This window comes from Syzygium oleosum, unplaced genomic scaffold (assembly GCF_021117445.2).
Source record: "Syzygium oleosum isolate NSW1041296 unplaced genomic scaffold, Sole_v2.1 Sole_v2.49, whole genome shotgun sequence".
NCBI lineage: Eukaryota > Viridiplantae > Streptophyta > Magnoliopsida > Myrtales > Myrtaceae > Syzygium > Syzygium oleosum.
The window spans coordinates 1647242-1671928 of NW_026607533.1; the positions used below are offsets into that span (position 1 = coordinate 1647242).

Here is a 24687-nt window from a genome sequence, read left to right on the forward strand (position 1 = left end):
TTATTTTTTTATTTTTTTCGGCACCTAAAAAAATTTAAATTTCGCTCAAAGTGGATGGCCACATGTATTCTAAGCCATTCTGTGAAGTTTTGAAATTTTTTATTTTTTGCTTTTTTTTATTGTTTTCGGCACCTAAAAAAAATAAAATTTCGCTCAAAGTGGGTGGCCACAGGTATTTTAAGCCATTCTGTGAAGTTTTGAAATTTTTACTTTTTTGCTTATTTTTATTTTTTTTGGCATCAAAAAAATTAAATTTCGCTCAAAATAGGTGGCCACAGGTATTCTAAGCTATTCTGTGAAGTTTTGAAATTTTTTATTTTTTTATTTTTTTCGGGACATAAAAAAATTTAAATTTCTCTCAAAGTGGATGGCCACAACTATTCTAAGCCATTCTATGAAGTTTTGAAATTTTTTATTTTTTGCTTTTTTTTTATTTTTTTCAGCACCTAAAAAAAATAAAATTTCGCTCATAGTGGGTGGCCACAAGTATTTTAAGCCATTCTGTGAAGTTTTGAAATTTTTGCTTTTTTGCTTATTTTTATTTTTTTTCGGCACCTAAAAAAAATTAAATTTCGCTCAAAGTAGGTGGCCACAGGTATTCTAAGCAATTCTGTGAAGTTTTGAAATTTTTTATTTTTTTATTTTTTTCGGCACATAAAAAAATTTAAATTTCTCTCAAAGTGGATGGCCACATGTATTCTAAGCCATTCTGTGAAGTTTTGAAATTTTTTATTTTTTGCTTTTTTTTATTGTTTTCGGCACCTAAAAACAATAAAATTTCGCTCAAAGTGGGTGGCCACAGGTATTTTAAGCCATTCTATTAAGTTTTGAAATTTTTACTTTTTTGCTTATTTTTATTTTTTTTGGCATCAAAAAAATTAAATTTCGCTCAAAGTAGGTGGCCAGAGGTATTCTAAGCCATTTTGTGAAGTTTTGAAATTTTTTATTTTTTTATTTTTTTCGACACATAAAAAAATTAAAATTTCTCTCAAAGTGGATGGCCACAGGTATTCTAAGCCATTCTGTGAAGTTTTGAAATTTTTATTTTTTGCTTTTTTAAAGTTTTTTTGGCACCTAAAAAAAATTAAATTTCGCTCAAATTGGGTGGCCACAGGTATTCTAAGACATTCTGTGAAGTTTTTAAATTTTAGATTTTTTGATTATTTTTTATTTTTTTTGGCATCTAAAAAAAATTAAATTTCGCTCAAAGTGGGTGTCCATAGGTATTCTAAGCCATTTTGCGAAATTTTGAAATTTTGAAATTTTGAAATTTTTTATTTTATTTTTTTCGGCACCTAAAATAATTTAAATTTCGCTCAAAGTGGGTAGCCACAAATTCTAAACCATTCTGTGAAGTTTTGAAAATTTTGATTTTTTGATTTTTTTTTCCCACCTCAAAGATCGTGACTTCCAGATGAACATGTGTTTTGAAGAAAAAGTTCTCTCAGAAATAATTCTCATTTTTGGTCTAGAAATAGAAAACTTACTTTTTTTTTTATTCTGATTTCTGGTTCAGAATCGGTTATGGAACAAAAAGTTCTCCCAGAAATAGAAAAATGATATTGCATTACCAAACGGGTTTCTGTTCCAAAACTGTTTCTGGGAACAAAAAACTAGTTCTGGACAGAACCAGAATGGTTATCATGCGCTATCTTATATTGCGGAAACAGACAAGAAATATATGCAAGCACGGGTGTCAAGAACCGAACCGAAACCCGAACCGAAACTGAAATCGAGCCGAACCAAACCGAAAATTTTGAATTTTTCGGTTCGGTTTTATTTCGGTTCGGGTTACGGGAAAATAAACTGTTTTTTGGCAGATTCAATTCGGATTGGATTGGCTCGGTTCAGGTAACCAATATGAATTCGGTTTTTTATTATGAGTGTCCGTCTCTCTCTTCGTCCTCATCTCCGACCGAGCTTTTTGTCTCTTAATAGAGCCACCTTCATTAATTCCTCTCTCTCCTCAGAGCAAAGCTGCAAAATTGCATTACTACTTCTCTCTGTGATTCCTCTTCTCGATGCTCTCTCTTCCCTCCCATCAGTTATTAGCCATTTTCTCTCTTCCATAATGGCTCCGTCTCGCCTCTTCCTTTTCCATTGGCTTTTGTTTCCGAGTATCAAGTTGTGGAAGCGGGACTTTTACTTCTCTAATTTAACAAATGGAACAGAGAGAGAACGCAGAAGCAGAGTTGCCTCCAGATGGAGCAAGGAAGGGCTCTTGCAACAAAACCACCAACTTGTTCAGTATTTTAAAGAACAATCTCTCCGTCTCTGTCTCTCTATGCAAAGAAGTGCATGAAACCATGTCAAGTTTTCGAGATTCCGAAGCAGCTTTTGGGGAAAGCTTGGGTGTGAACTCAGGAACAGAGCCTCCATGACCCATCGAGCATCCAGATCTGGATACTCGACGCCTCCCTGGCCCATCGAGTCTCCAGATCTGGAGGCGTCTTCACCAAATCGAAGGAGACGACGACACGCCGAGGTCCTGTGCGGCAGGCGGCCGCGAGGTGGTGCTATGTAGCGTTGAGTTTCAGTGTGTTGTGGGTGGCCGAAAGAGAGGAGGCCTCCGTTGTTGGTGGTGGCGGTGGCAGCAGGAGTGGCGTGGCGGAGGTGATGGGTCGGGATCTGTCTGCGGTGGTGGGTGGTTAGGACTTTGGAGAAGATTGCTCGACGCCTCTATGGTTCCGTCAATGGGGGACGAAGGGAAGGGGTCGAAGGACAAACCCATTTCATCCCCCTCGCCAAAATAATAAAGAGAGAAAATCGAAATCCGATCTGAGCCGAACCGATCCGAACCGGATTTTCGGTTCGAGTCATATTCAGTTTGGAACTCGGTCCAGATCAAAATATACACACATCTTAACGGTTCGGTTCGGTTTGGATTTTTTGAAAATCTGAACAGAACCGAACCATTGACACGCCTAAGCAAGCAATCACCAATCAAATATGTATCCACGAATAAATCCGGAATGTTTCTCTCTGTTTACACAGACATGTTTGTCAAGAAAAAATGAAGAGAAAACTCACGGTGATGCCAGACATTGTCCGCGAGCGCCTTTGCTTTTCGCGTAGCATCTTCAAACCTCATCCCACACCGGTTCAACGCGTCGCATATCCTGTTCATCGGACTGGCCAAACACCTACAAAGCGTTGGCCTCATCAACGCAATTCTTAAAAGCCTAATCATCAACCAGACGTGGACGTGCGGGTTCTCACCGCCACTTTTGGTTGAGGTTGACGAAGCGAGGGGCTGAGCCGCTCACGGGGCTAGCCTAGCTGGAGAACCATGTGGCAGCGTGCTGGTTCGCGGGATGGGGCCGTGGCTCCACCAGCGTCCCCACCGCGCAAGTGCCGCAGTCTTCAATTCGCCTTCGCCACTCATTGCCTTCTTCTTTCTCTTTGGCTCCGTTTATTTCGTGGAAAATAAATGATTGGGAAAACATTTTTCTTAAAATGATTACTTGTATCGATTGAAATAATTAGTCAATGGAAAATATTTTTATTACCGATAACAATTTATGTTTATACATTTTTGTAAACGATGAAAATATTTTTCGTTTATTTATTTTTATAAATAATACAAACGATCATTTTAAGGAAAATGTATTCCAAATCATTCATTTTCCGCGAAACAAATTGAGTTTTCATCTTAGTCTTGGTCTTGTTCTCTCACGCAAGTGTTGATTTGGACTGCGATTCGAAAAACTATTGCACAAAAAAAGGGTGTGGAGATGGAATCTAAGAGGAGAAATCTTGATAAGATCACGGCTGGGAACGATAAATAAGAATCGGAATGAGAATGAGAATGTGATTTATGCCTTTTACACGTTTCGGTGCAGTCCATGTGCGTTGCACTTGTTAAGATCACACATTTTCATGAAGATGTAACAATTCAAATGTGATTAAAAGTATGATTTTGAGGATTCTTTATTCTAATGTGTGGGTAATTGTCTTGCACTCCACCTCCTTTAAACTAGAGGTGGGACATATGTGAGTTGAGTTGGGTTCAGGTAGATCACAAATGGGGTCAATTCAATTCACCCCTTTAACCTAATTGATCTATTTATTTGCTAAATAATTTAGATGGTCCATGTCTAATTGAACCCTAACCCAATCCAGAAATATCCACGTAACCCGCCTTTTTTTTTTGAACACTAACATAACCCACCTTAAAAGCAAAGAAAAAAGCCCAATATATCTTAAAAAAATAAATAAACGAAAAATTAAAGAAATCTGCAAAAAGCTATTGATTTTTCTTTCTTAAACCACGGGTCACTACTTAGTTAATCGTTGATTTTTCTTTGCAGCAGAGGGTGTGGAGGACGCAGTCAGCAAGGGCCTGGTCCAAGACGGCGCTGAGCCTGAAATCGGAGACGCATAGGCTCCAATTCTCGTCCAAGAGGAGGTTCTCCGGTTTGAGTTCGCGGTAAAAGACACCGCGGGAGTGGCGGTAGCTGACAGCGGAGACGAGTTGCTGGAAGTGGCGACAGCAGAGGTCCACGCTAATCCGCCCCTCGGCGAACTTGGCAAAGAGCTCGCCGCCTTTTGGGAACACCATGACGATGTAGATCTTCGTCCACGGCACTAGCACCTTGAATTGGTGCACGATGCGCGGGTGGTGTAGCCGGTGCATGATGGCGATCTCCCGCTTGACATGTGCCGCTATCTCCCCTTCACCACCTTCCGCTTGCTCACCACCTTGATCACCATGCCCCGCCCCTCGTCAACGAACGCCTTCACAAACGTGCCCCGCCCCAGTAACCGCCTGATCTTGTGCAGTCGTACTTACCCATCAGATTCCTTGCCGCCGCACGTGAGGGGACAACGCGCTCACGCAGGAGATCAACGAGGGGCGGCATGTCCTACGCGATCCTTAGCGAGATCTTGCAGGTGGACGGCGTGGGACTGGAGAGAGAGCAGAGAGAGTCATTGGGCTTGCAGGTTGAGGTGGGTTGGGTCAGAGATCTTGTACGTCAAGCAGTTAAATGGGCTGCCTTGAGTCATTGAGCCATTTTTTTAAGTGAGTTGGAAATAGATTCATAACATTACCCATTTAAACTGATATGTTTTGTACTTTTCATTTTAGAACCCATTATGACTAGACCCTTCACATTTGAGATGGCCCATACATGACCCATTTCAACAATTCTGGGTTGATAAATGGATTTAAGATCCATTTTGACAGGTCTACTTTAAACTGAAGTGGTTGTTTATCATCTCTCTCCATCTGTCATTTTCAATATCATTCGTAAAGACCGTAGGAATGCCGTGAAGCCACATGATGTGCGGGATAACTCAACTCCTCGTAACATATGCTGAAAGTCCTCACTAGGTTTTCTAATGGATTCGAATAACTAATGTCATCTTTAATGTGATAATGCTAAAGAAACATACGTAATAATATCCACAAACAAAGTCATAAATATAGACAATCCGAAGATAGCCTTACAATCCGAAGATAGCCATGAAAGGCCGGCTACACATAAAACTTTACCAATACAACGTTTCTATTTGCCACGTATGTCACGGGATCAAATGGTAATAATATGTCTCTATACTTGTGCAGTACTAGTACTAGCATACTGAAGATGAGAATCTTCACAAGTTATTGCACTAGTTGATGAAATGAACATAGTATCATTGCCTTCGTCAGTCCAAGTTCCATCATCCCTTGTCGACATTTCTGTTGGATAAAACAGTGGCTTGGGAGGTATTTGTAGGTCATATGCTTCTCTTTCCAACATTTCCAAGACTTTGTGCATCGAAGGGCGTTCGCTAGGATTCAATTGTATGCACCAAAGAGCAACTATTATCATCTTCTTTACTAATTTTCTATCCTCCTCGCTAACTTGTTCCACTGGGATGTCCAATCCTGCACTAAGTTGGTCATGAGCCCATAAAGGAAAGTAAGTATGACCGGAACACTCTACAACTTCGTCCCAATTCTTCCTCCCACTGGCCATTTCCATCAGCAATTTGCCAAAACTGTAGACATCGGCTTTGTAAGAGACACCTCCGAGGTTCCTATAGACCAACTCTGGAGCCATGTATCCAAAAGTACCTCTCGCGGCAGTCATAGATACGGTGTTGTAGTTTGTGGGATACAATTTGGCTAGCCCAAAGTCAGAAATTTTTGGGTTGAAATTCTCATCGAGAAGAATGTTGTGAGGCTTTATATCAAAGTGTAGAATTTGCATGTCACATCCTCGATGAAGATACTCAATCCCTCTAGCCACTCCGAAAGCAATCTTGTACACTTCCTTGCAATCGAGAGAAATACCTTGTCCTCGTGAAAAAATGTGCTTATCCAAAGACCCATTGTGCATGAAATCGTAAACAAGAGCTTGTTTCGAGCCATCGAAGCAAAAACCAATGAGTCCAACCACATTAACATGATAAATTCTTCCGATGGTAGCCACTTCGCTGATGAAGTCCTGCCCGTTTGCTTTCCCTTTCTTCAAAATCTTCACCGCCACCTCACGGCCGCTCCGGAGTCTTCCTTTGAACACAGAACCGTACCCTCCCTCACCTAGCTTGTCTTTAAGATGACCCGTGATTTTCTTAATATCGGAGTAAGAGTACCTTATCGGCAAGAAGTTATTGTTAGATTGCAAAAATTCTTCAACATTTTGATCCATTGCTAAGTGTCTTCTCCTCCATTTGCGTATTAGCAATATCATCACGCATGGGGCTCCCAAGATGCATTTCACAACCATGAACAGCACTGTAATTTTGGGGAAGCAAGAAAATTGTGGGTGCGTTATAATTCTAATAACCAATTTGTGGGCATGTTAAATGTTTTTATTTAGAAACATTAAATTAATTTCACGATGAGAAGATTGTAGTAATGTTACCGATGCCATAGACCGAGATTATCGCCATAGCCTGGACGATTTCAAAGAGGCAATCGACTTCTCCCACAAAAGAGATAGAACATGCGACAAGAGAAAGCTGAAGTTATCTAGAAGACGCTTATTTAGACCAAATTCAAGCAATGAGTATATCGGTTGAATCTACTAAGATTTATTGGCGGAATTCGAATTAAATAAATGATGTATTTACTATTATAAATATGAAATACCACAACAGCATTTACCTAACTACGTACTTGATCTTAATGGGCATTTGCAAATCACATGGGCTCTGAAAAGATATACATATGACTAGAGCTCAATTCCACGTTTAAATGAAATTTCATAAGTTTTGACCAAATATATCCTCACTATATTTTGTTTTTTTTTTTTTAAGGAAATGAACACACTCAAAAGTCCTTACCTTTCTTGAAGCTGCACGGAATTTGGTGCTTGCCGCTGATGTCGCACTCATAATAATGTTTGCAATAAATCTTACAAGCAATTGGAAGCCAGGAAAGCTCAAACCCATAAACCATCAGATCATGAATTTGCGCATAGGAACGAAGATTGTTGCCATCAGCCCACCATGGTATCATTGCCATAAGCTCTACAGTGCATGAAGTTTCCACATACGAGACATTCACATCGACCATGGCATATACTCGCCTTCTCGTACTAGAGGAATTTAAAAATTTGATCCCATCAAGGCATGAGGAAGCCTCGATGTTAAATCGAGAATCAACAACCTTAGTGCAATCCATGATCGCCACAGTCTTGGATAACTTTAGACCCTTGTACGTGTATTGCCCACATTCATACCACCAATCCAGTTTGTACCAGAAGTCGGGGCACGACAAAGAGCGGAGAGGAAGAGACGAGCAATTGCCCTTTTGCAGCCCGACATCGGCGATCCTAATGGTGAAGTTGGTATAGTCAATGTGCCGTACGTAGTACTGGCCCGAGTACAAATCCAAAACAGTGCGGTTATTTACACATGCTAGCTCATATTTGTGGTCGCCGCAGCTCTTGGGGTCGCCCCTCAGCCGAAACGGGCAGCTTATGTTTGTGACCTCGCCACAAGAGATGGTGCACCGATTTTTTTCGATGGCGATGCTAAAAGATCGATGTAGAAAAAGGAGGAGGAGGAGGAGTTGATTCTTGTACATAGTTTATGCAATAGAAGAGAGCACGAAGGAGTCAAGCAAATCTAGTGTTTAGAGTTGAGAAGTAAAAGAACGATAGATAAAGATGAGAGGAATCCTTCCCGTGGCTCTGCTTCGTTTTTTCAAATAATGATGATGAGAGAAGGAAAAATCTCCGACTACATACTAATTGTGTGGAGGTGAGTGATTTGGGGTGTAGCGACCACAAAATGGGACGTATGAGAGAAGCAAAAGTGTGGGAACGGTCTGCTGAAAAGTCATAGCCGGTCGACGTACGAGACAAGCACAAAGGAAGACTTTATGCACCGCGACAAATCTAAAGATCTATCGACCTTGAGCAGGCCCGGGCCACCCCGACGCAGCTTCGCAGCAAGCTCAAAATGAACCTCGGCCAAGCCGCCAAGTAGATTGGAGTTGGTAAGGGGAGCATAGATTAGAAGATCGGAATTCAACTACGAGACGAAGTGGGAAAAATTGCAAAATGCTAAACACAGAAAAATATTCATTAAATCTTGTGTACTAAATAATAAGTAAAGTCTATATTCGTACAATCTTCAGCAAAATTTAACACATTATCACGCATTGTGAACTTGGCGTGTACTTCTAGCCGAAGACTCGCGTGATGCATTTGGTTTGGAAATATTTTGTTTTGTCATCTTGAAGATGTTAGAAAATCGTACTGAAATAACAAATTTGCCCATGTTCATTCTTTTTTATTACAAAACCCAACTTTTCTAATTTTAAAATTGTATTATCATATGTGACATGATTTATGCCTTTTCGTAATACCCAATACAATGTCACGTGAATTGCACATGTTAAGATCACATATTTTTCTTGAAAATGTACACAAACTAAATTGGATTAAGTATGATTTAAGGATTCCCTACTGAACTTTGAGTGTTATTAAATAAATGATATGCATTGGTCAATCTCTTCTCTATTTTTTTTTTCTATTCTTAGCAACATACACCCATGATCTTAACACTCCTTCACAGTTCGTAAACTTAAAGGCCTTATCAATGAATAATTATACTCATCTGTCGTAATTTTCCTTAATTAACGATAACACTGACAACGACAAGAAAAAATATAATAACATTAGCAATCTTGTAGTCATTAGTTTTGCTTAAATATTGGTAAGTTACTGTCATTTCAAAATAATCCACTGGTCGAAAATTGTTATCTTCTGATTCAATGATCCAGATAACGTACAGGACCGATTCCATAAATTAGATTTCTCCCTGCCAATACAATGAAAAAAATTTAAAAAAATCTGGGAAAAGAGTAATGGGATAGTCAAAGTCAATCATCAATCAAATACGTCTATTGACTGTTCTGAGGCCACCATGCTAGACAAATGACGTCAATGAATAAATCCAAAATGTTTCTATCCGATTATACAGACACGTTTACCGAGAAGAAATGTAGAGAAAACTCAAGGTGATGCCAGACATTGTCCGCGAGCGCCTCTGCTTTTCGCGTAGGATCTTCAAACCTAGATGGTGCAGAACCATTCACCGGAGAGACGTGGATGTATGGCTTCTCACCGCCACTTTGGTCACATATGACAAAGCTAGAGACCGAGTTGCTCGCGGGGGCATTCAAGTTGTCACACCCCCAGCTCTACAAGAACATGGGCAAAGACACGGTCATCCTTCCATAAGAAAGACACAACCTTAAACATAATCATTATTAACTAGCTATCGAAATATATACATTTATATATTTGATAAAAGAGCCGTTCAGCATTATTTTTGCTGACTTGGCATAATTTTTGCTGAGTAATGAGCCTCCCTGCCCCCCAACTTGGACGTCTAATGTGTAGTTTGAAGAAAGATGATGTAGAAGCATCTCGGCCGTCTAATAAAGGGCTGAGAGGACGAGACGGACATTTACACCTTTTGCAGCCCAATGTCACGAGCCAGATTGTGGTTTTTGAATTCAATTTATTGCACATAGTACTTTCTCGAAAACAAATTTAAACAGTGCGATTATTTCACAAGCTAGCTTGTATTTCCAATGACCACAGCTCTCGGATCGCCTATTAGTCAAAATGGGTAACTTATGTCGGTAATGTTGCCACATGAAGTGAATTTTCTGCGGCAACACTACCCCGCGTAAAAGAATGACGAGAACAAGGACAAGTTTTTTTAGCATTGCAATGTTTGATGCATGCACTTGCAAAGGGTTTCAATTAAGAAGAAATTAAATCAAATGACTTTACAGCAAAGGGGCATTTTCAAGTCACGAATTGAATTGGATCGGAAAGCTAGTATGAACAAATGAGCAAAATTTTTGAAGACGATATAGCATCTTGTTAGTTGCCCTATTTGGAATCAAAGTAATGGGTTGGTCCATCTCCCAGGATAGAAGAAGACAAGTGAGGGACTTGTCAACTGATAAGTCAAAGTCGGTCAACGTGCGGAGACGAGCAATAGAGAATCGGAAGAAAAAGTTAAAAAAGATCACGCGTTGCGAACCATCCTAGAAAAGCTCGTGGAAGAAAATTTGGGGAAGGTTCAAATCAGGTGTCATCATAATCGACTTTGATGGGTCACAAAATTCAAAGATGCTCGAGCAACAAGCACGTCCATCTTTTCCGGGTCATTCTGAACAGTCACTTTTGTGCTTAATTCATAACTCAAAGTGTACTAATAAAAATGTTAGTAAGTTGCTAATAGAAAGAACGATGATGGATTATGAACTGTTGAAGAGGTTATTTTCCTCCATATCTCCAAGTCAGAATAGGAGATGAGATTGATTAACTCAGACGGAACCTTAGTAGCCAGTATTGGACTATGCTATTGCCACAGAAGATAGCACCAGCACCGCACATCGAAGTTCAAGCTCCTCTTAGATAAGTAATCACGAGATTTGACCCACTCAACTGCCAATTGGCGGATTGAATACAACAGATTATGAAGCATGTATCTTAGTTCCTCGGTGGTAATTCCAAAAGAAGCCGATGGCTGATCATTCGAACTGATTTCCAAAACCACAAGACCGCAATGTTGTGAGCGCCTCTGCTTTTCACTTAGCATCTTCGAACCTCTTCCCCCACCAGTCCAACGTGTCGCATATCTTGTTGATCGAACTTGCAAACACCAGCAACGCATTGCGTTGGCCTCATCAACACCATTCTTAAAAGCCTAATCATCAACCATAACACAACTTCCAACATGAAAATATGCCTCGATAGATTCCCTCCTGCCAGACGACATGGAGGCATTCACCAGGCATTCTCGCTGCTGCTTTGGTGAGGTTGAGGAAGCCAGAGGCAGAATCGCTGGGGGTGGCATTTAAGTTGTCACACCTATGACTCTATAAGAAAAGGGATATTGACACGGCCATCCTTTCATACGAAGGACGCAATCATATGCATAACCACCATCAACCTGCCATCGAAATATATACATTTATATATTTGATAAACGAGTTGTTCAACATAATTTTTGCTGACTTGGCATAATTTTTGCTGAGTATTGAGCCCCCCTCCCCCCAAGTTGGCCGTCTAATGTGTAGGATGAAGAAAGATGATGTGGAAGCATCTCGGTCGTCTAATATAATTTGCTAACGTGGTATCATCTTAATGTCCTAAGTGTAAGACTAATGGCAATTTAGCAAAAAATTGGCCACATCAGCTAACACTGTTTTTTTTTTTAACAGAAGTAATGGATTGAGTCAATTTTGAAGAGTTCTATAGAGTTCTGTACTTGATTGAATAATTATATTTTGGTATTTGATTGGAAATGTGTAAATATGTGAGGAGAATGATGGTCTTTGCACAGTTCATGACTACCACGGTCATGGAAAATGTGGAGCTGTTATATCTATCGTAGCTCCCACAATTATATGGGTTCAAACCTTCGCTGAAGTTACGACCTAACAAAGAGCAGAGAGGAAGAGACGAGCAATTATGCTTTTGTAGCCCAATATCACTAGCCAGATTTTGGTTTTTGTAGTCAATTCACTGCACGTAGTACTTACTTGAGAATAAATTCAAAATAGTGTGATTATTTTCACAGGCTAGCTCATATTTCCGGTGGCTGCAGCTCCTTGGATTGCCTTTTAGTTGAAATAGGTAGCTTACGTTGATAACATTGCCACATGAGGTGATTTTCCGCAGCGACACTGCCGTCATAAAAGAATAACAAGAACGAGGGCAAGTTTTTTATAGCATTGCAATGTTGTTGCAAGCACTTGCAAAGGGTTTCAATTAAGAAGAATTAAATCAACTGAAATTACAGGGAAATGGCCATTTTCAAGTCACGAATTGAATTGGATGGGAAAGCTAGTATAAACAAAGGAGCAAGGTTACCACCGCCCGCAGCGGCTGCGTTGGCTTGCGCTCTAGTCCCCCCACGAAGAGATCAGAGTTCGAACCCCAGCCTAGTCGTTAGGGATTCTTAAGTGTGGCGCCGTGGTGGTGGGTCCTGCGCTAGCGTCACCCCAGGTTTACCCCTCCGGCTGTCGGTCGTGCGGGGGGTTCCTGGGTTATCAAAAAAAAAAAAAAAAAAAAACAAAGGAGCAAGGTTTTTGAAGATGATACAGCCTCTTGTCAGTTGCCCTATTTAGAAAAAAAAAATAGATATAAAGGGTTGGTCCATCTCACAAAGACGAATAAATCTCCAACTCCGTGTACGTTATTGCGAAGCGAATGACTTGTGGGTAGCCTAACAGATATGATTGACGGAAGATAGAACAAGACAAGTGTGGGACTCGTCAGCTGATAAGTCAAAGTTGATCAACGTGCGGAGAACGAGCAATAGAGAATCGGAAGAAAAAGTTAAAAAAGATCACGCGTTGCGAACCATCCTGGAAAAGCTCGTGGAAGAAAATTTGGGGAAGGTTCAAATCAGGTGTCATCATAATCGATTATGATGGGTCACAAAATTCAAAGGATGCTCCAGCAACAAGCGCGTCCGTCTTTTCCTGGTCATTCTGTAACACATTCGCTCACTTTTGTGCTTAATTCATAACTCGGAGTGTACCAATGAAAATAGTAACAAGTTACTTACGAAAAGAAGGATGATGGGCTATGAACTGTCGAAAACAAGTTACTTTCTCCATTCCTTACCTCCCAAGTCAGAATGAGAGACTTGCATTAGCTGTTTATTACGATTTGGGAGGTTTGCTTTAGGCCTTGTTTAGCTGTTTGATTCCGGTAAAATTGAATTACTTGAAGAATAAAAATTCTACTCCTAAGCTTTTCATTCAGAAAAAAAGGACTATTGTTGTAGCTGGAATATTTCATATGATGGGATTTCTTTGAAATATAATAAGGAGTTACCTAACAACCTTTAATTGACTTCCACCTTCATCATAATTATGCTCCATCATCGAATAGTCTTAAGTCCATTACTTCTTGCTATCGCTAACTGTGCGAGGAGGGGAATGTCATCTCAAGTCCCCAACACCCGAGATCCTAAGGCCTCGACTCAAGACCTCCAGGACAGCCTGGAAACCCCAATGCCCGAAATCGAGATCCTAGTGCTTAAGCTTGGCACGACGAGGACTGAGGACGGGACGGAGACTCAAGGGTTGAGCACATGATAGTCGGGATGAACTTGGGATTCCAGCTCCCAAGCCCGAGACCTCAGGGATTAGACTCTGGTGCCTAGGCCTTGAACAAAAACACGAGGCCTAGAGGCATGTGAATCTAAATTAAAGTGTGAAGCAGCCCAAATAACTAAAACTGAATACTGATATGTCATGTATGATTACTCGGAATGAGATTTTGTCAATGGATTCTTTATCACTAAAACCTTCTCATGAGGTCCACTTAGCATCAATCGGAAATTCAAAATAGGACATTTGTGTAGGTCTGAAAGATATCAATTATGGGTGCTTCTAGGTCCCGTAGGCAAAATAGCGGGAGCTATCCCACTTTTAGCCATAATTTCCCGGAACTTGTCGTAATTTACCTGAAATTATCATAAAGTTGGTGGCACTTGTAGGTAGTAACTTAACTTTATGAGTTGTAATTTTACCTATAATAGTCATAACTTGTTTACAATTGTAATTTTATGGGTCGTAATTTACCCGAAATAGCCATAGACAATGAACCTGGAAAGAAAAACTTACATCATTTTTAAGAGCACATTTACCACTTTACCACTAAATAACCTTAGCAACCTAGTAAAAGAAATAAGAATTTAATTAATCCAATCTATTAATGTTTTTAACGGAGAGGTCATCTTTTGATGTCCCATTTTATTCTCTGATTAAATTTTTAAGCGATTTTCGATAAAACAAAAAGTCAACAAAAATCTCCCCTATTTATTGCATAGGTAAATGTCTCACACTCTCCCTTCTTTACACCGAAGTTGTTATTTATCATCTCTCCTAAATTTTATCATTTCTCTTCATCTGTCATTTTTATTCGAATCGACAAATGGTATGCCATGAAGCGACATGTACATTTTGACCACTGGAGTGCCAAGAAGTCATGTAGCGTGGGTTGTGTGCTAGTTAGTATTTAAGCAAAAACTCTGAAACCCAAACTCGCTCCTCACAAGACTATGCTAGAAGTCATCGCTAGATTTTCTATCTGATCTCAAAGTCCATATAACTAATGACATCATTAATATGAAAATGCTAAAGATGATACAATCGTAAATATGATCCATTAAAATAGTCACAGATACATACAATCTCATGATGGCCATGAAAGGGGAGCTACACATAAAACATCATTAATACGAGCCGATTCTGTTTGCCACAAATGTGAACGGATTAAATGCTATTGATATTTATCCATGCTTGTGTAATACTAGTATTAGTATGGTCAAGATGAAAAGCTTCATAAGTTGTTGCAATAGTTGATGAAGTGGATATAGTATCATTGCCTTTGTCGGTCCAAGTTCCATCATTCCTTGTTGACATTTCCGTTGGGTAAAAGAGTGGCTTGGGAGGTACTTGTAGATCATCTGCTTTTCCTTCGAGAATTTCCAAGACTTTACGCATTGACGGGCGATCACTAGGATTCAATTGTATGCACCAAAGAGCAACTATCATCATCTTTTTAACTATTCTCTTATCCTCCTCGCTAACTTCTTCCACTAGAACTTTCGATCCCTCACTAAGTTGATGATGAACCCATAGAGGAAAGTAAATTTGACTAGAATACTCAGCATCAGCCTCTACATTCTTCCTCCCACTGGCCATTTCCATCAACAATTTGCCGAAACTATAGACATCGGCTTTGTAAGAGATGCCCCCAAGGTTCTTGTAGACTAGCTCCGGAGCCATGTATCCCAAGGTTCCTCTCGCGGCAGTTAGAGACACGGTGTTGTGGTCAGGGGAATACAATCTTGCGAGCCCAAAGTCGGAAACTTTTGGAGTTAAATCCCTGTCGAGAAGAATGTTGTGAGGCTTAATATCAAAGTGTAGAATTTGTACGTCGCATCCTCGATGAAAATACTCGATCCCTCTAGCCACTCCGAGAGCAATCTTGTACACTTCCTTGCAATCAAGAGAAGTCCTCTCTCCTCGTGAGAAAATGTGCTTATCCAAAGACCCATTGTGCATGAAATCATAGACCAGAGCTTGTTTGGAGCCTTCGAAGCAAAATCCAAGGAGTCCAACCACATTAACATGATGAATTCTTCCGATGGTAGCCACTTCGCTGATGAAGTCTTGCCCGTTCGCTTTCCCCTTCTTCAGAATCTTGACCGCCACCTCGTGGCCGCTCCTGAGTTTTCCTTTGAATACGGAACCATACCCTCCCTCGCCTAATTTTTCCTTGAGGCCGCCCGTGATTTTCTTGATGTCCGAATAAGAGTACCTTATCGGCAAGAAGTTATTGTTAGATTGCAAAAATTCTTCAACGTTGTGATCCATTGCTAAATGTCTTCTCCTCCATTTGCGTATTAGCAATATCATCACACACATGGCTCCCACGATGAATTTCACCGCTATGAATGGCGCTGTATTTGGGGAAAACGCAAGAGAATTGTGGGTGTGTTAAATCGTTTGCATTTAGAAACATCAAATCAATTCATAATAAGAAGATTGTAGTAATGTTACCGATGCCATAGTACAAGACCATCTCAATACACCAGGCGATACCTAAGAGGACAGCGACGACGATAGTATTTCCTGCAAAAGAGATTAGATATGTGACAAGTGAAAGCTTTAGAGAGAGCGTTCTGCTGGGGATTGAACACCCGACTTGAGCATCCCCACCCCTCCCAACCACTGAGCCGTATGCCTTATCAGCGTTCTAAAATACACTTATTTAGACAACAATCAAGCAATGAGTATTTCAGTTCAATCCACTCAGATTTGTTGGCGTAATTCAAATTAAATAAATAAACAAATGAATGAAAATGTATTTGTTGTTATATGTAAAAAAATACCACAATAGCATTTAACTAACTACTCGATCTTAATGGGCATTTTCAAATCACATGGGCTCTGAAAAGATATACCGATAACTAGAGCTCAATTTCACGTGTCGATGAAATTTTACAGGTTTTTGACCAGATATGTCCTCACAAAGTTCTTTTTTTATCTGAGAAAACTGAACAAACTCAAAAGTTCTTACTTTTGGGTCCACACCGAATTTGGTGCTTGCCGATGATGTCCCAATAACGATGTTTGCAATGCATCTCAGCGACAATTGGAAGCCATGAAAGCTCAAATCCATAAACCATCTGTTCATGGATTTGGGCATAGGAACGAAGATCATCGCCATCAACCCACCCAGGTATCATTGCCATAAGCTCTATAGTGCATGCAGTTTCCACATACGAGACATTCGCATCGACCATGGCGTATAATCGCCTTCTTGTACTAGAAAAATTCGAAAATTTGACCCCATCAAGGCACGACAAAGTGTCAATGTAAAATTGAGAAGCAACAGCCTTTGAGCAGTTCACGATCGAAACGGTCTTGGATAACTCTCGACCATAGAACGTGTAATCCCCGCATTCATATGAATTCGGATGGAGCCAGAAGCTATGGCACGACAAAGAGCGAAGAGGAAGGGACGAGCAATCACCCTTTTGTAGCCCGACATCAGCAACCCAAATCGTGTAGTTGGTATAGTCGATGGAACGTACATAGTACTTGCCCGAGTACAAATCGAGAACGGTGCGGTTATTTATGCAGGCTAGCTCATAATTAGGATCACCGCAAACCGTCGGGTCGCCCTTTAGCCGAAACGGGAAGCTTATGTTGGCAACCTCGCCACAAGAGGTGGTGCACTGATTATTTTCAATGGCAATACTAAAAGACCGAGGTAGAAGTAGAAGAAGAAGGAGGAGGAGCTGATCTTTGTGCATGGCTTATGCAATAGGAGAGAGCACGAATCAACTCAGCAAAATTCAGGGTGTTTAGTGTGGAGATGAGAGGAGCAATGTCCGACTACAAACTTCATTGTGTGGAGGTGAGTGATTTGGGGTGTAGCGACCAACAATAATGGGACGTATGAGATTTGGTAATGGTCGGCTGAAAAGTCAGAGCCGGTGTTCGTTCGAGGCAATAATGCACTGCGAAATTATTATCAAATTCGATTAACGTGCGTAGATGAGCAACCGAAGATCGGACAAAAAGTCAAAAGCTCATGGCTTGCGAACCATCCTGGAAAAGCTCGTAGAAGAGTATCTGGGGAAGGTGCAAACCAGGTGTCATCATCATCGACCATATTGGGTCAAAATTCAAAGAAGCTCCAGCAAAAAGCTCATCCATCTTTTCCGGGTCATTCTGAACACTCGCTTTCCTGCTCAGTTCATATTTAAAGTGGCAAAACACTTTAGTAAGTTATTTAAAGTGTACTAATAAAGGATTTAGTAAGTTATTAACGAAAAGAACGATGACGGGTCATGAACTATCGAAACGGGTATTTTGCTCCACTAAATTGTCGTGGACCCCCGCCTAGTGCTGGTTGTGTGCGAGTTGTGTTTTGAAGCAAAGACTCCGAAACCCGAACTTGCTCCTCTTAACACTATGTTGAAGGTTGTCATTAGCTTTTCCGGCGGATTCGAAAGCCAAAATATAACTAATGAAATCTTTAAACTAATAATGCTAAAGATGATAGAGGCATAATTAACGCCCATAAATATAGTCATATATACAACTAGAAGATGGCCATGATCAGATGTCTTTATACTTGAGTAATACTATTACTAGCATACTCAAAATGAGAATCTTTGTAAGTTATTGCGCTAGTTGATGAAGGGGATATGGTATCTTTGCGTTCGTCAGTCCAAGTTCAGTCATCCCTCGTTGACATTTCTGCTAGATAAAAGAGTGGCTTGGGCATTTTGTCTACACCTCTCCTTCTAGCAGTTTCAAGACTTTGTGCATCGAAGTGCGTTCACAAGGATTCCATTGTATGCACCATCTTCTTTACTATTCTCCTATCCTCCTCGATAACTTCTTCTGCTGGAATGTCCAATCCTTCACTAAGGTGGTCATGAACCCATAAAGGAAAATAAATGACTAGAACACTCTGCAACCACGTCCCCATTCTTCCTCCAATTGGCCAGTTCCATCAACTTTTTGCCGAAACTATAGACAACATCTTTGTAAGAAACGCCCCCTAGGTTCTTATAGCGTCGTGACTTGAAATTTTTCATGCAATCTGAACCTCGAATGAATAAATAATCAAACTTCACTTTAATTGTCCAATGAATAACTAATTTATCATCAATCATACAAATAATTTAACCTCAGCTAATATACATCAAAATCTTCTCTACAAAAACATGTCTCCACTTTCATTGCCCACTTTGATCCAATCCTTACAAGTGATCTTCAGAAGCGTTAATCTAAAAGCCCATGAACTCCGAACTTGAACAATCTGTAAAATATATTGGGGTGAGTATAAGCTTAGTAAATGAACTCTTTAGGTCTAAAATAGGAGATAATCTTACCACTTAACCTGGAAGCACAACAACATCATAACAACCAATGAATAATATCACATATCATTTCGTGGAGCCACTATAATTTAGGAAATCTCAATCCCTCATTTGGTTAGAGTACTACATAAATTGAACTTATTCTTCAATTATTTACATATTCATAATAGAATATTTCGATCACCTTAAGGCATGTATCCTACACGATTCAAGTACTTGCATCTCAGTCCATATATGACATGTTAACCCTTTCAGCTTCTATGAGTACCTAATTAATAATCCAACTGAGATTTCACACATGCCATTCAAAACCCCAGATGAATTATTTATTATGTTTATATCCTAAATTGTTGTTAACTAATATAGAAAATTTTGGATGTCACATATAAACTAGCTCTAGAGCCATGTATCTCAAGGTTACTCTCGCAGCAGTTAGAGGCACGGTGTTGTATTCCGTGGGATACAATCTCGTGAGCGTGAGGTGGGAAACTTTTGGGGTGAAATCTCTGTCGAGAAGAATGTTGCGAGGCTTTATATCAAAGCGTAGAATTTGCACGTCGCATCCTTGACGAAGATATTCGACCCCTTCTAGCCAAAATTACATGTATTTTCCATTCTCGAGAGACTCATCTTTTGACTGCATAACGGGCATGGCCATGTAAACAGCCCATTTGCCATCATTCCGTGTAATCATGACTTGGGAAGTTTGTGACTTATCTGGTGATGTAAGAATACGCACCGAAGATAGCACTGCACATTAAAGTTGAAGCTCCTCTAGAAAAATAATCACGGGATTTGATCCGCTCAACTGCTAATTGGCGGATTAAATGCACCGATTATAAAGCAAGTATCTTAGTTCCTAGGTGGTAATTGCAAAAGAAGCCGATGACTGATCGTTTGAACTGATTTCCAAAACCATAGGACCGGAATGTTGTGAGGCCGCCGTGCTAAACAAACGCAGTAAATTCAGAACAAATAGCCAAACTGCTTGGACTGAATGATTACTCCAAAAGCATTCGCATAGATTGCAGAAACAGAGAAGATATATATACAAGCAAGCAATAGTCAATCAGATTCGTCTCCACGGATAAATCCAAAATGTTTCTATCTGATTTTACAGACTTGTTTAGCGAGACAAAATGTAGAGAAAACTCACAGTGATGCCAGACATTGTCCGCGAGCGCCTCTGCTTTTCGCGTAGCATCTTAGAACCTCTTCCCACACCTGTCCAGCACGTCGAATATCTTGTTCATCGGACCTGCAAACACCAGCAAAGCGTCGGCCTCATCAACACCATTCTCAAAAGCCTAATCATCAACCACAACACAAACTTCAAACTCGAAAATACGCATAGACTCACTCCTGCCAGACGGTGCGGAGGCATTCATCGGAGCGACGTGGACGCACGGGTCCTCGCCGCTGCTTTGCCAGAGGCCGAGCCACTCGGGGTGGCATTCAAATAGCTGGAGGGGAAGCTTGCAGGGCGAGCCTCGCCGGCAATCCAGGTGGCGGCGTGCTGGTTCACGGGATGCGCCCGGGGCTCCACCGGCGTTCCCACCACGCACGTGTCGCTGCTGATTCGCCTTGGCCGCTCATCACCTTCTTCTTCGTCTTCGTCTTCTTCTCTCGCGCAAGTGTCGAGAAACTATAGCGCAAGAAGAAGAGAGTGGAGATGGAATTTAGAAATGAGGAGGGAGATCTCGACAAGATCACGGGGATAAACGATAAACGCGTTCTTTCTGTTATTCCGGATTTTGTCAACTTTAACTTTTTGTTATTTCTCTTTGTATCCCAAAATCAAGGAAACTGTTACCGCAAAGTGCTCTTTGTAATTTTTGGAGGCCAAAAACAGAGAAATTGTAAATGATGCAACTCACCATTCTATTCTTTCTTCTTCGTAAATAGAATGGTCATGTTAGAAATTAAACCCAAACTCGCTTCTCGTAGGACTACCTTAAAAATCGTCACTAGGTTTACTATTCGAACCGATAGTCCAAATTACAATTAATGACAATATTAATATGATAATGCTAAAGATGATACACTCACAGTTAAGATTCAAAAACATAGTTATAAACATATAATGGCCATCAAAAGAACACCTACATCATCAATATGACCCGTTTCTATTTGCCACATATGAGGATCAAATTTTATTAACATGACTCTATACTTGTGTGATACTAGTGCTAGTATGCTCAAATTGATAATCGTCATAAGTTATTTCACTAGTCGATGAAGTGGGTATAGTATCTTTGCCATTGTCAGTCCAAGTTCTATCATCCCTTGTTGACATTTCTGTTGGACAAAACAGTGGCTTGGGAGGAATTTGTAGATCATCTACTTCTCCTTCGAGCATTTCCAAGACTTTGTACATCGAGGGGCGTTCGTTAGGATTCAATTGTATGCACCAAAGAGCAACTATTATCATCTTCTTTATTATTCTCCTATTCTCCTCACTTACTTCTTCCACCGGAACATCCAATCCTTCACTAAGTTGGTCATGAACCCATAAAGGAAAGTAAATCTGACTGGAACACTCTACAATCATGTCCACATTCTTCCTCCCACTGGCCATTTCCATCAACAATTTGCCGAAACTATAGACATCAGCTTTGTAAGAGACGCCCCCAAGGTTCTTGAAGACCAACTCCGGAGCCATGTATCCCAAGGTTCCTCTTGCAGTAGTTAGAGACACGGTATTGTAGTCTGTAGGATACAACCTAGCAAGCCCAAAGTCGGAAACTTTTGGGGTGAAATCCCCGTCGAGAAGGATATTCTGAGGCTTAATATCAAAGTGTAGAATTTGAATGTCACATCCTCGATGAAGATACTCAATCCCTTTAGCCACTCCGAGAGCAATCTTGTACACTTCTTTGCAATCGAGAGAAGTCCGCTCTTCTCGTGAGAAAATGTGCTTATCCAAAGACCCATTGGGCATGAAATTGTAAACAAGAGCTTGTTTCGAGCCCTCAAAGCAGAACCCTATGAGTCCAACCACATTAACATGGTGAATTCTTCCAATGGTAGCCACTTCGCTGATGAAGTCTTGCCCGTTCATTTTTCCCTTCTTCAAAATTTTGACCGCCACCTCACGACCGCTCCGGATTCTTCCTTTAAACACGGAACCGTACCCTCCCTCGCCTAGTTTTTCCTTAAGACCCCTTGTGATTTTCTTGATGTCTGAATAAGAGTACCTTATCGGCAAGAAGTTATTATTAGATTGTAAAAATTCTTCAACGTTTTGATCCATTGCTAAGTGTTTTCCCCTCCATTTGCGTATTAGCAACATCATCATGCATGGGGCTCCCAAGATGAATTTCACAACCATGCACGGAAACACTGTATTTTCGATAACCAATTTGTGGGTGTGTTAAATGTTTGCATTTAGAAATATAAAGTCAATTTTACAATGAGAAGATGTAGTAATGTTACCAATGCCAAAGAGCAAGAGCATCGCATCGAGGTAATGGCTGATCCCTATTACGCAAGAGAGATTGAATTTGTAACAAGTGACAGCTGAAGAAAATTTAAAAGATACTTATTAGTCCATAATCAAGCAATGAGTATATTGATTCAATCCACTAGGATTTGTGGGCGGAATTCGAATTAAATAGATAAAGAAATGAATATATAATGTATTTATTGTTATACGAATAACCAAATTGTGGGTGTGTTAAGTGTTTTCATTTAGAAACACTAACTTGATTTCACAATGAGAAGATTGTATTAATGTTACCGATGCCTCTTCGCATGATCACTTCAATAGATTGGCCGATATCGGTGAGGAAATCGAAGCCACCTTCATCTGCAAAAGATAAAGAATATGTGACAAGTGAAAGCTGAAGAATATAAAAGATACTTATTTAGATCACAATCAAGCAATGAGTAATTGAGTATATCAAGTTCAATCCAATAAGATTTACTGGCGGAATTCGAATTACTTAAATTAATAAATGAATATAAATGTAGTCATTGCTATACTTATAAAATACCACAACGTGGGCATTGGAAGGATATACAGATGACCAAGCTCAAATTCACGTTTAGATGAAATTTCACAGGTTTTTGACCAAATATATCCTCGCAATATATTTTATTTTTTAAGGAAACTGAACTAACTCAAAAATCCTTACCTTTCTTGTTTCTGCACTGAATTTGGTGCTTGTCGTTAATGTCGCACACATTATAATCTTTGCAATAAATCTTACAGGCGATTGGATGCCATGAAAGCTCAAACCCATAAACCATCAGATCATGAATTTGCGCATAGGAACGAAGATTGTCGCCATCAGCCCACCATGGTATCATTGCCATAAGTTCTATAGTGCATGCAGTTTTCACATTCGACACATTTGCATCGACCATGATATATAATCGACTTCTTGTACAAGAAAAAATTGAAAATTCGACCCCATCAAGGCATGACGAAGCGTCAATGTAAAACCGAGAGCCAACGGCCTTCGTACAATTCACAATCGAAACAGTCTTGGATAACTCTCGACTATTGAACGTGTATCCCCCACATCTATACCGATCCGGTTTGTAGCTGAAGTAGCCACACGACAAAGAGCGGAGAGGGAGAGACGAGCGATTGCCCTTTTGCAGCCCGACATCAGCAACCCTAATCGTGTAGTTGGTATAGTCGATATACCGTACATAGTAATTGCCCGAGTACAAATCGAGAACAGTGCGGTTATTTATGCAGGCTAGCTCATAGTTAGGGTCGCCGCAGACATTCGGGTCGCCTCTCAGCCGAAATGGGTAGCTTATGTTGGCGACCTCGCCACAAAAGGTGGTGCACCGATTATTTTCAACGGCAATACTAAAAGACCGAGGTAGAATTAGTAGAAGAAGAAGAAGAAGAAAAAGGAGTTGATCTTTGTGCATAGCTTATGCAATAGGAGAGAGCACTCATCAAATAAGCAAAATCAGAGTGTTTAGTGTTGAGATGAAATAATGAGGAGTGTATTTATCAACAGAGAGAGCGAACAATCTCCGACCACATCTAATTGTGTGGAGGTGAGTGATTTGGGAATATAAAAACCGGGCAACGTGCGAGACAAGCACAAATGGAGACATTTATGCACTGGCGGCGACGAAACTAAAAGATTCAATCGACCTTGGCCGGCCTGCAAGACGAAAGGGGGAAATAAAGAGCAACAGCAAAACGCTAAACGCATAAACAATAATTCCTTAAATCTTGGGAAGCGAATAATACGTGACCTTTACTTGTAGCCGGAGACGCGTTATGCATTTGGTTTGAAAATAATTTGTTTTTTTTTAATCTTGAAGATGTTAAATATATCTTATTAAAACAATAAATTTTTCCCATGTTTATTCTTTTTTTTATTAGAAATCTCGACTTTTATAATTTTCAAATTCTACTTTCGGGTGTAACATGGTCCGTGGCTTCTCTTACATACTGGTACAATGTCATGTGCGCTGCACGTGGTGAGGTCACTTTTTTTTTATTTATGGAAGATGTACATGAATCATATGCGATGAAGTTACAAGCAACTAGAGAGAGAGATGCATTTGAAATCATAATTGGAAGACTCTACTTTCCCTTCTTTGATTTGGTTATCAGATTTTCCACAAAATGAAATATCAATGCAAATGATTATAAAATTAGTAAATCGATCTAACATATAAATAATATTAGTAAATCAATAAAGTTTATGGTGGTATATGAACCCCTTAAGATTGGACTAATTTAATACTCTTGTAAACTAGATTGACAGGTCATGTACTTATTGATGATGAGATTCGCTTGTTCAGCAACTGTTAAATTAT

General features: G+C 40.1%; 6 protein-coding genes across 6 annotated transcripts in view; all 6 read right to left on the bottom strand.

Annotated features, from left to right (window-relative positions):
* The window catches only part of LOC115665483 (rust resistance kinase Lr10-like), a 51704-nt gene extending 43053 nt beyond the window's left edge, over nt 1–8651 (bottom strand). The window contains exon 1 of the mRNA XM_056307038.1: nt 7279–8651. Within this exon, the coding sequence (XP_056163013.1) occupies nt 7279–8023 (745 nt within the window). The 5' untranslated portion in view covers nt 8024–8651. The remainder of the gene's footprint in view (nt 1–7278) is intronic.
* LOC115667078 (rust resistance kinase Lr10-like) lies at nt 5499–6922 on the bottom strand. The gene is made up of 2 exons (XM_030588702.2): nt 6858–6922; nt 5499–6727 (listed from the first exon to the last, which is right to left on the bottom strand). Exons 1-2 carry the CDS (start codon nt 6883–6885, stop codon nt 5556–5558), a joined length of 1200 nt encoding a protein of 399 aa, XP_030444562.2. The 5' UTR covers nt 6886–6922; the 3' UTR covers nt 5499–5555.
* A 5976-nt stretch (nt 8652–14627) lies between the features above and the next one.
* LOC115663092 (rust resistance kinase Lr10-like) lies at nt 14628–16211 on the bottom strand. Its single transcript, XM_056307041.1, has 2 exons — nt 16052–16211; nt 14628–15951 (listed from the first exon to the last, which is right to left on the bottom strand). The coding sequence occupies exons 1-2, from the start codon at nt 16071–16073 to the stop codon at nt 14759–14761; spliced, it is 1215 nt and encodes a 404-aa protein (XP_056163016.1). The 5' UTR covers nt 16074–16211; the 3' UTR covers nt 14628–14758.
* Nucleotides 16212–16411: 200 nt separating this feature from the next.
* LOC130136747 (uncharacterized) lies at nt 16412–17554 on the bottom strand. Its single transcript, XM_056307046.1, has one exon. It carries the CDS (start codon nt 17308–17310, stop codon nt 16558–16560), a length of 753 nt encoding a protein of 250 aa, XP_056163021.1. The 5' UTR covers nt 17311–17554; the 3' UTR covers nt 16412–16557.
* A 3504-nt stretch (nt 17555–21058) lies between these two features.
* LOC115661482 (rust resistance kinase Lr10-like) lies at nt 21059–22289 on the bottom strand. The gene has a single exon (XM_030583757.2). It carries the CDS (start codon nt 22220–22222, stop codon nt 21059–21061), a length of 1164 nt encoding a protein of 387 aa, XP_030439617.2. The 5' UTR covers nt 22223–22289.
* A 312-nt stretch (nt 22290–22601) lies between these two features.
* Nucleotides 22602–23822, bottom strand: LOC115661481 (uncharacterized). Its single transcript, XM_030583756.2, has 2 exons — nt 23028–23822; nt 22602–22699 (listed from the first exon to the last, which is right to left on the bottom strand). The coding sequence occupies exons 1-2, from the start codon at nt 23779–23781 to the stop codon at nt 22602–22604; spliced, it is 852 nt and encodes a 283-aa protein (XP_030439616.1). The 5' UTR covers nt 23782–23822.
* Nucleotides 23823–24687: the final 865 nt, after the last annotated feature.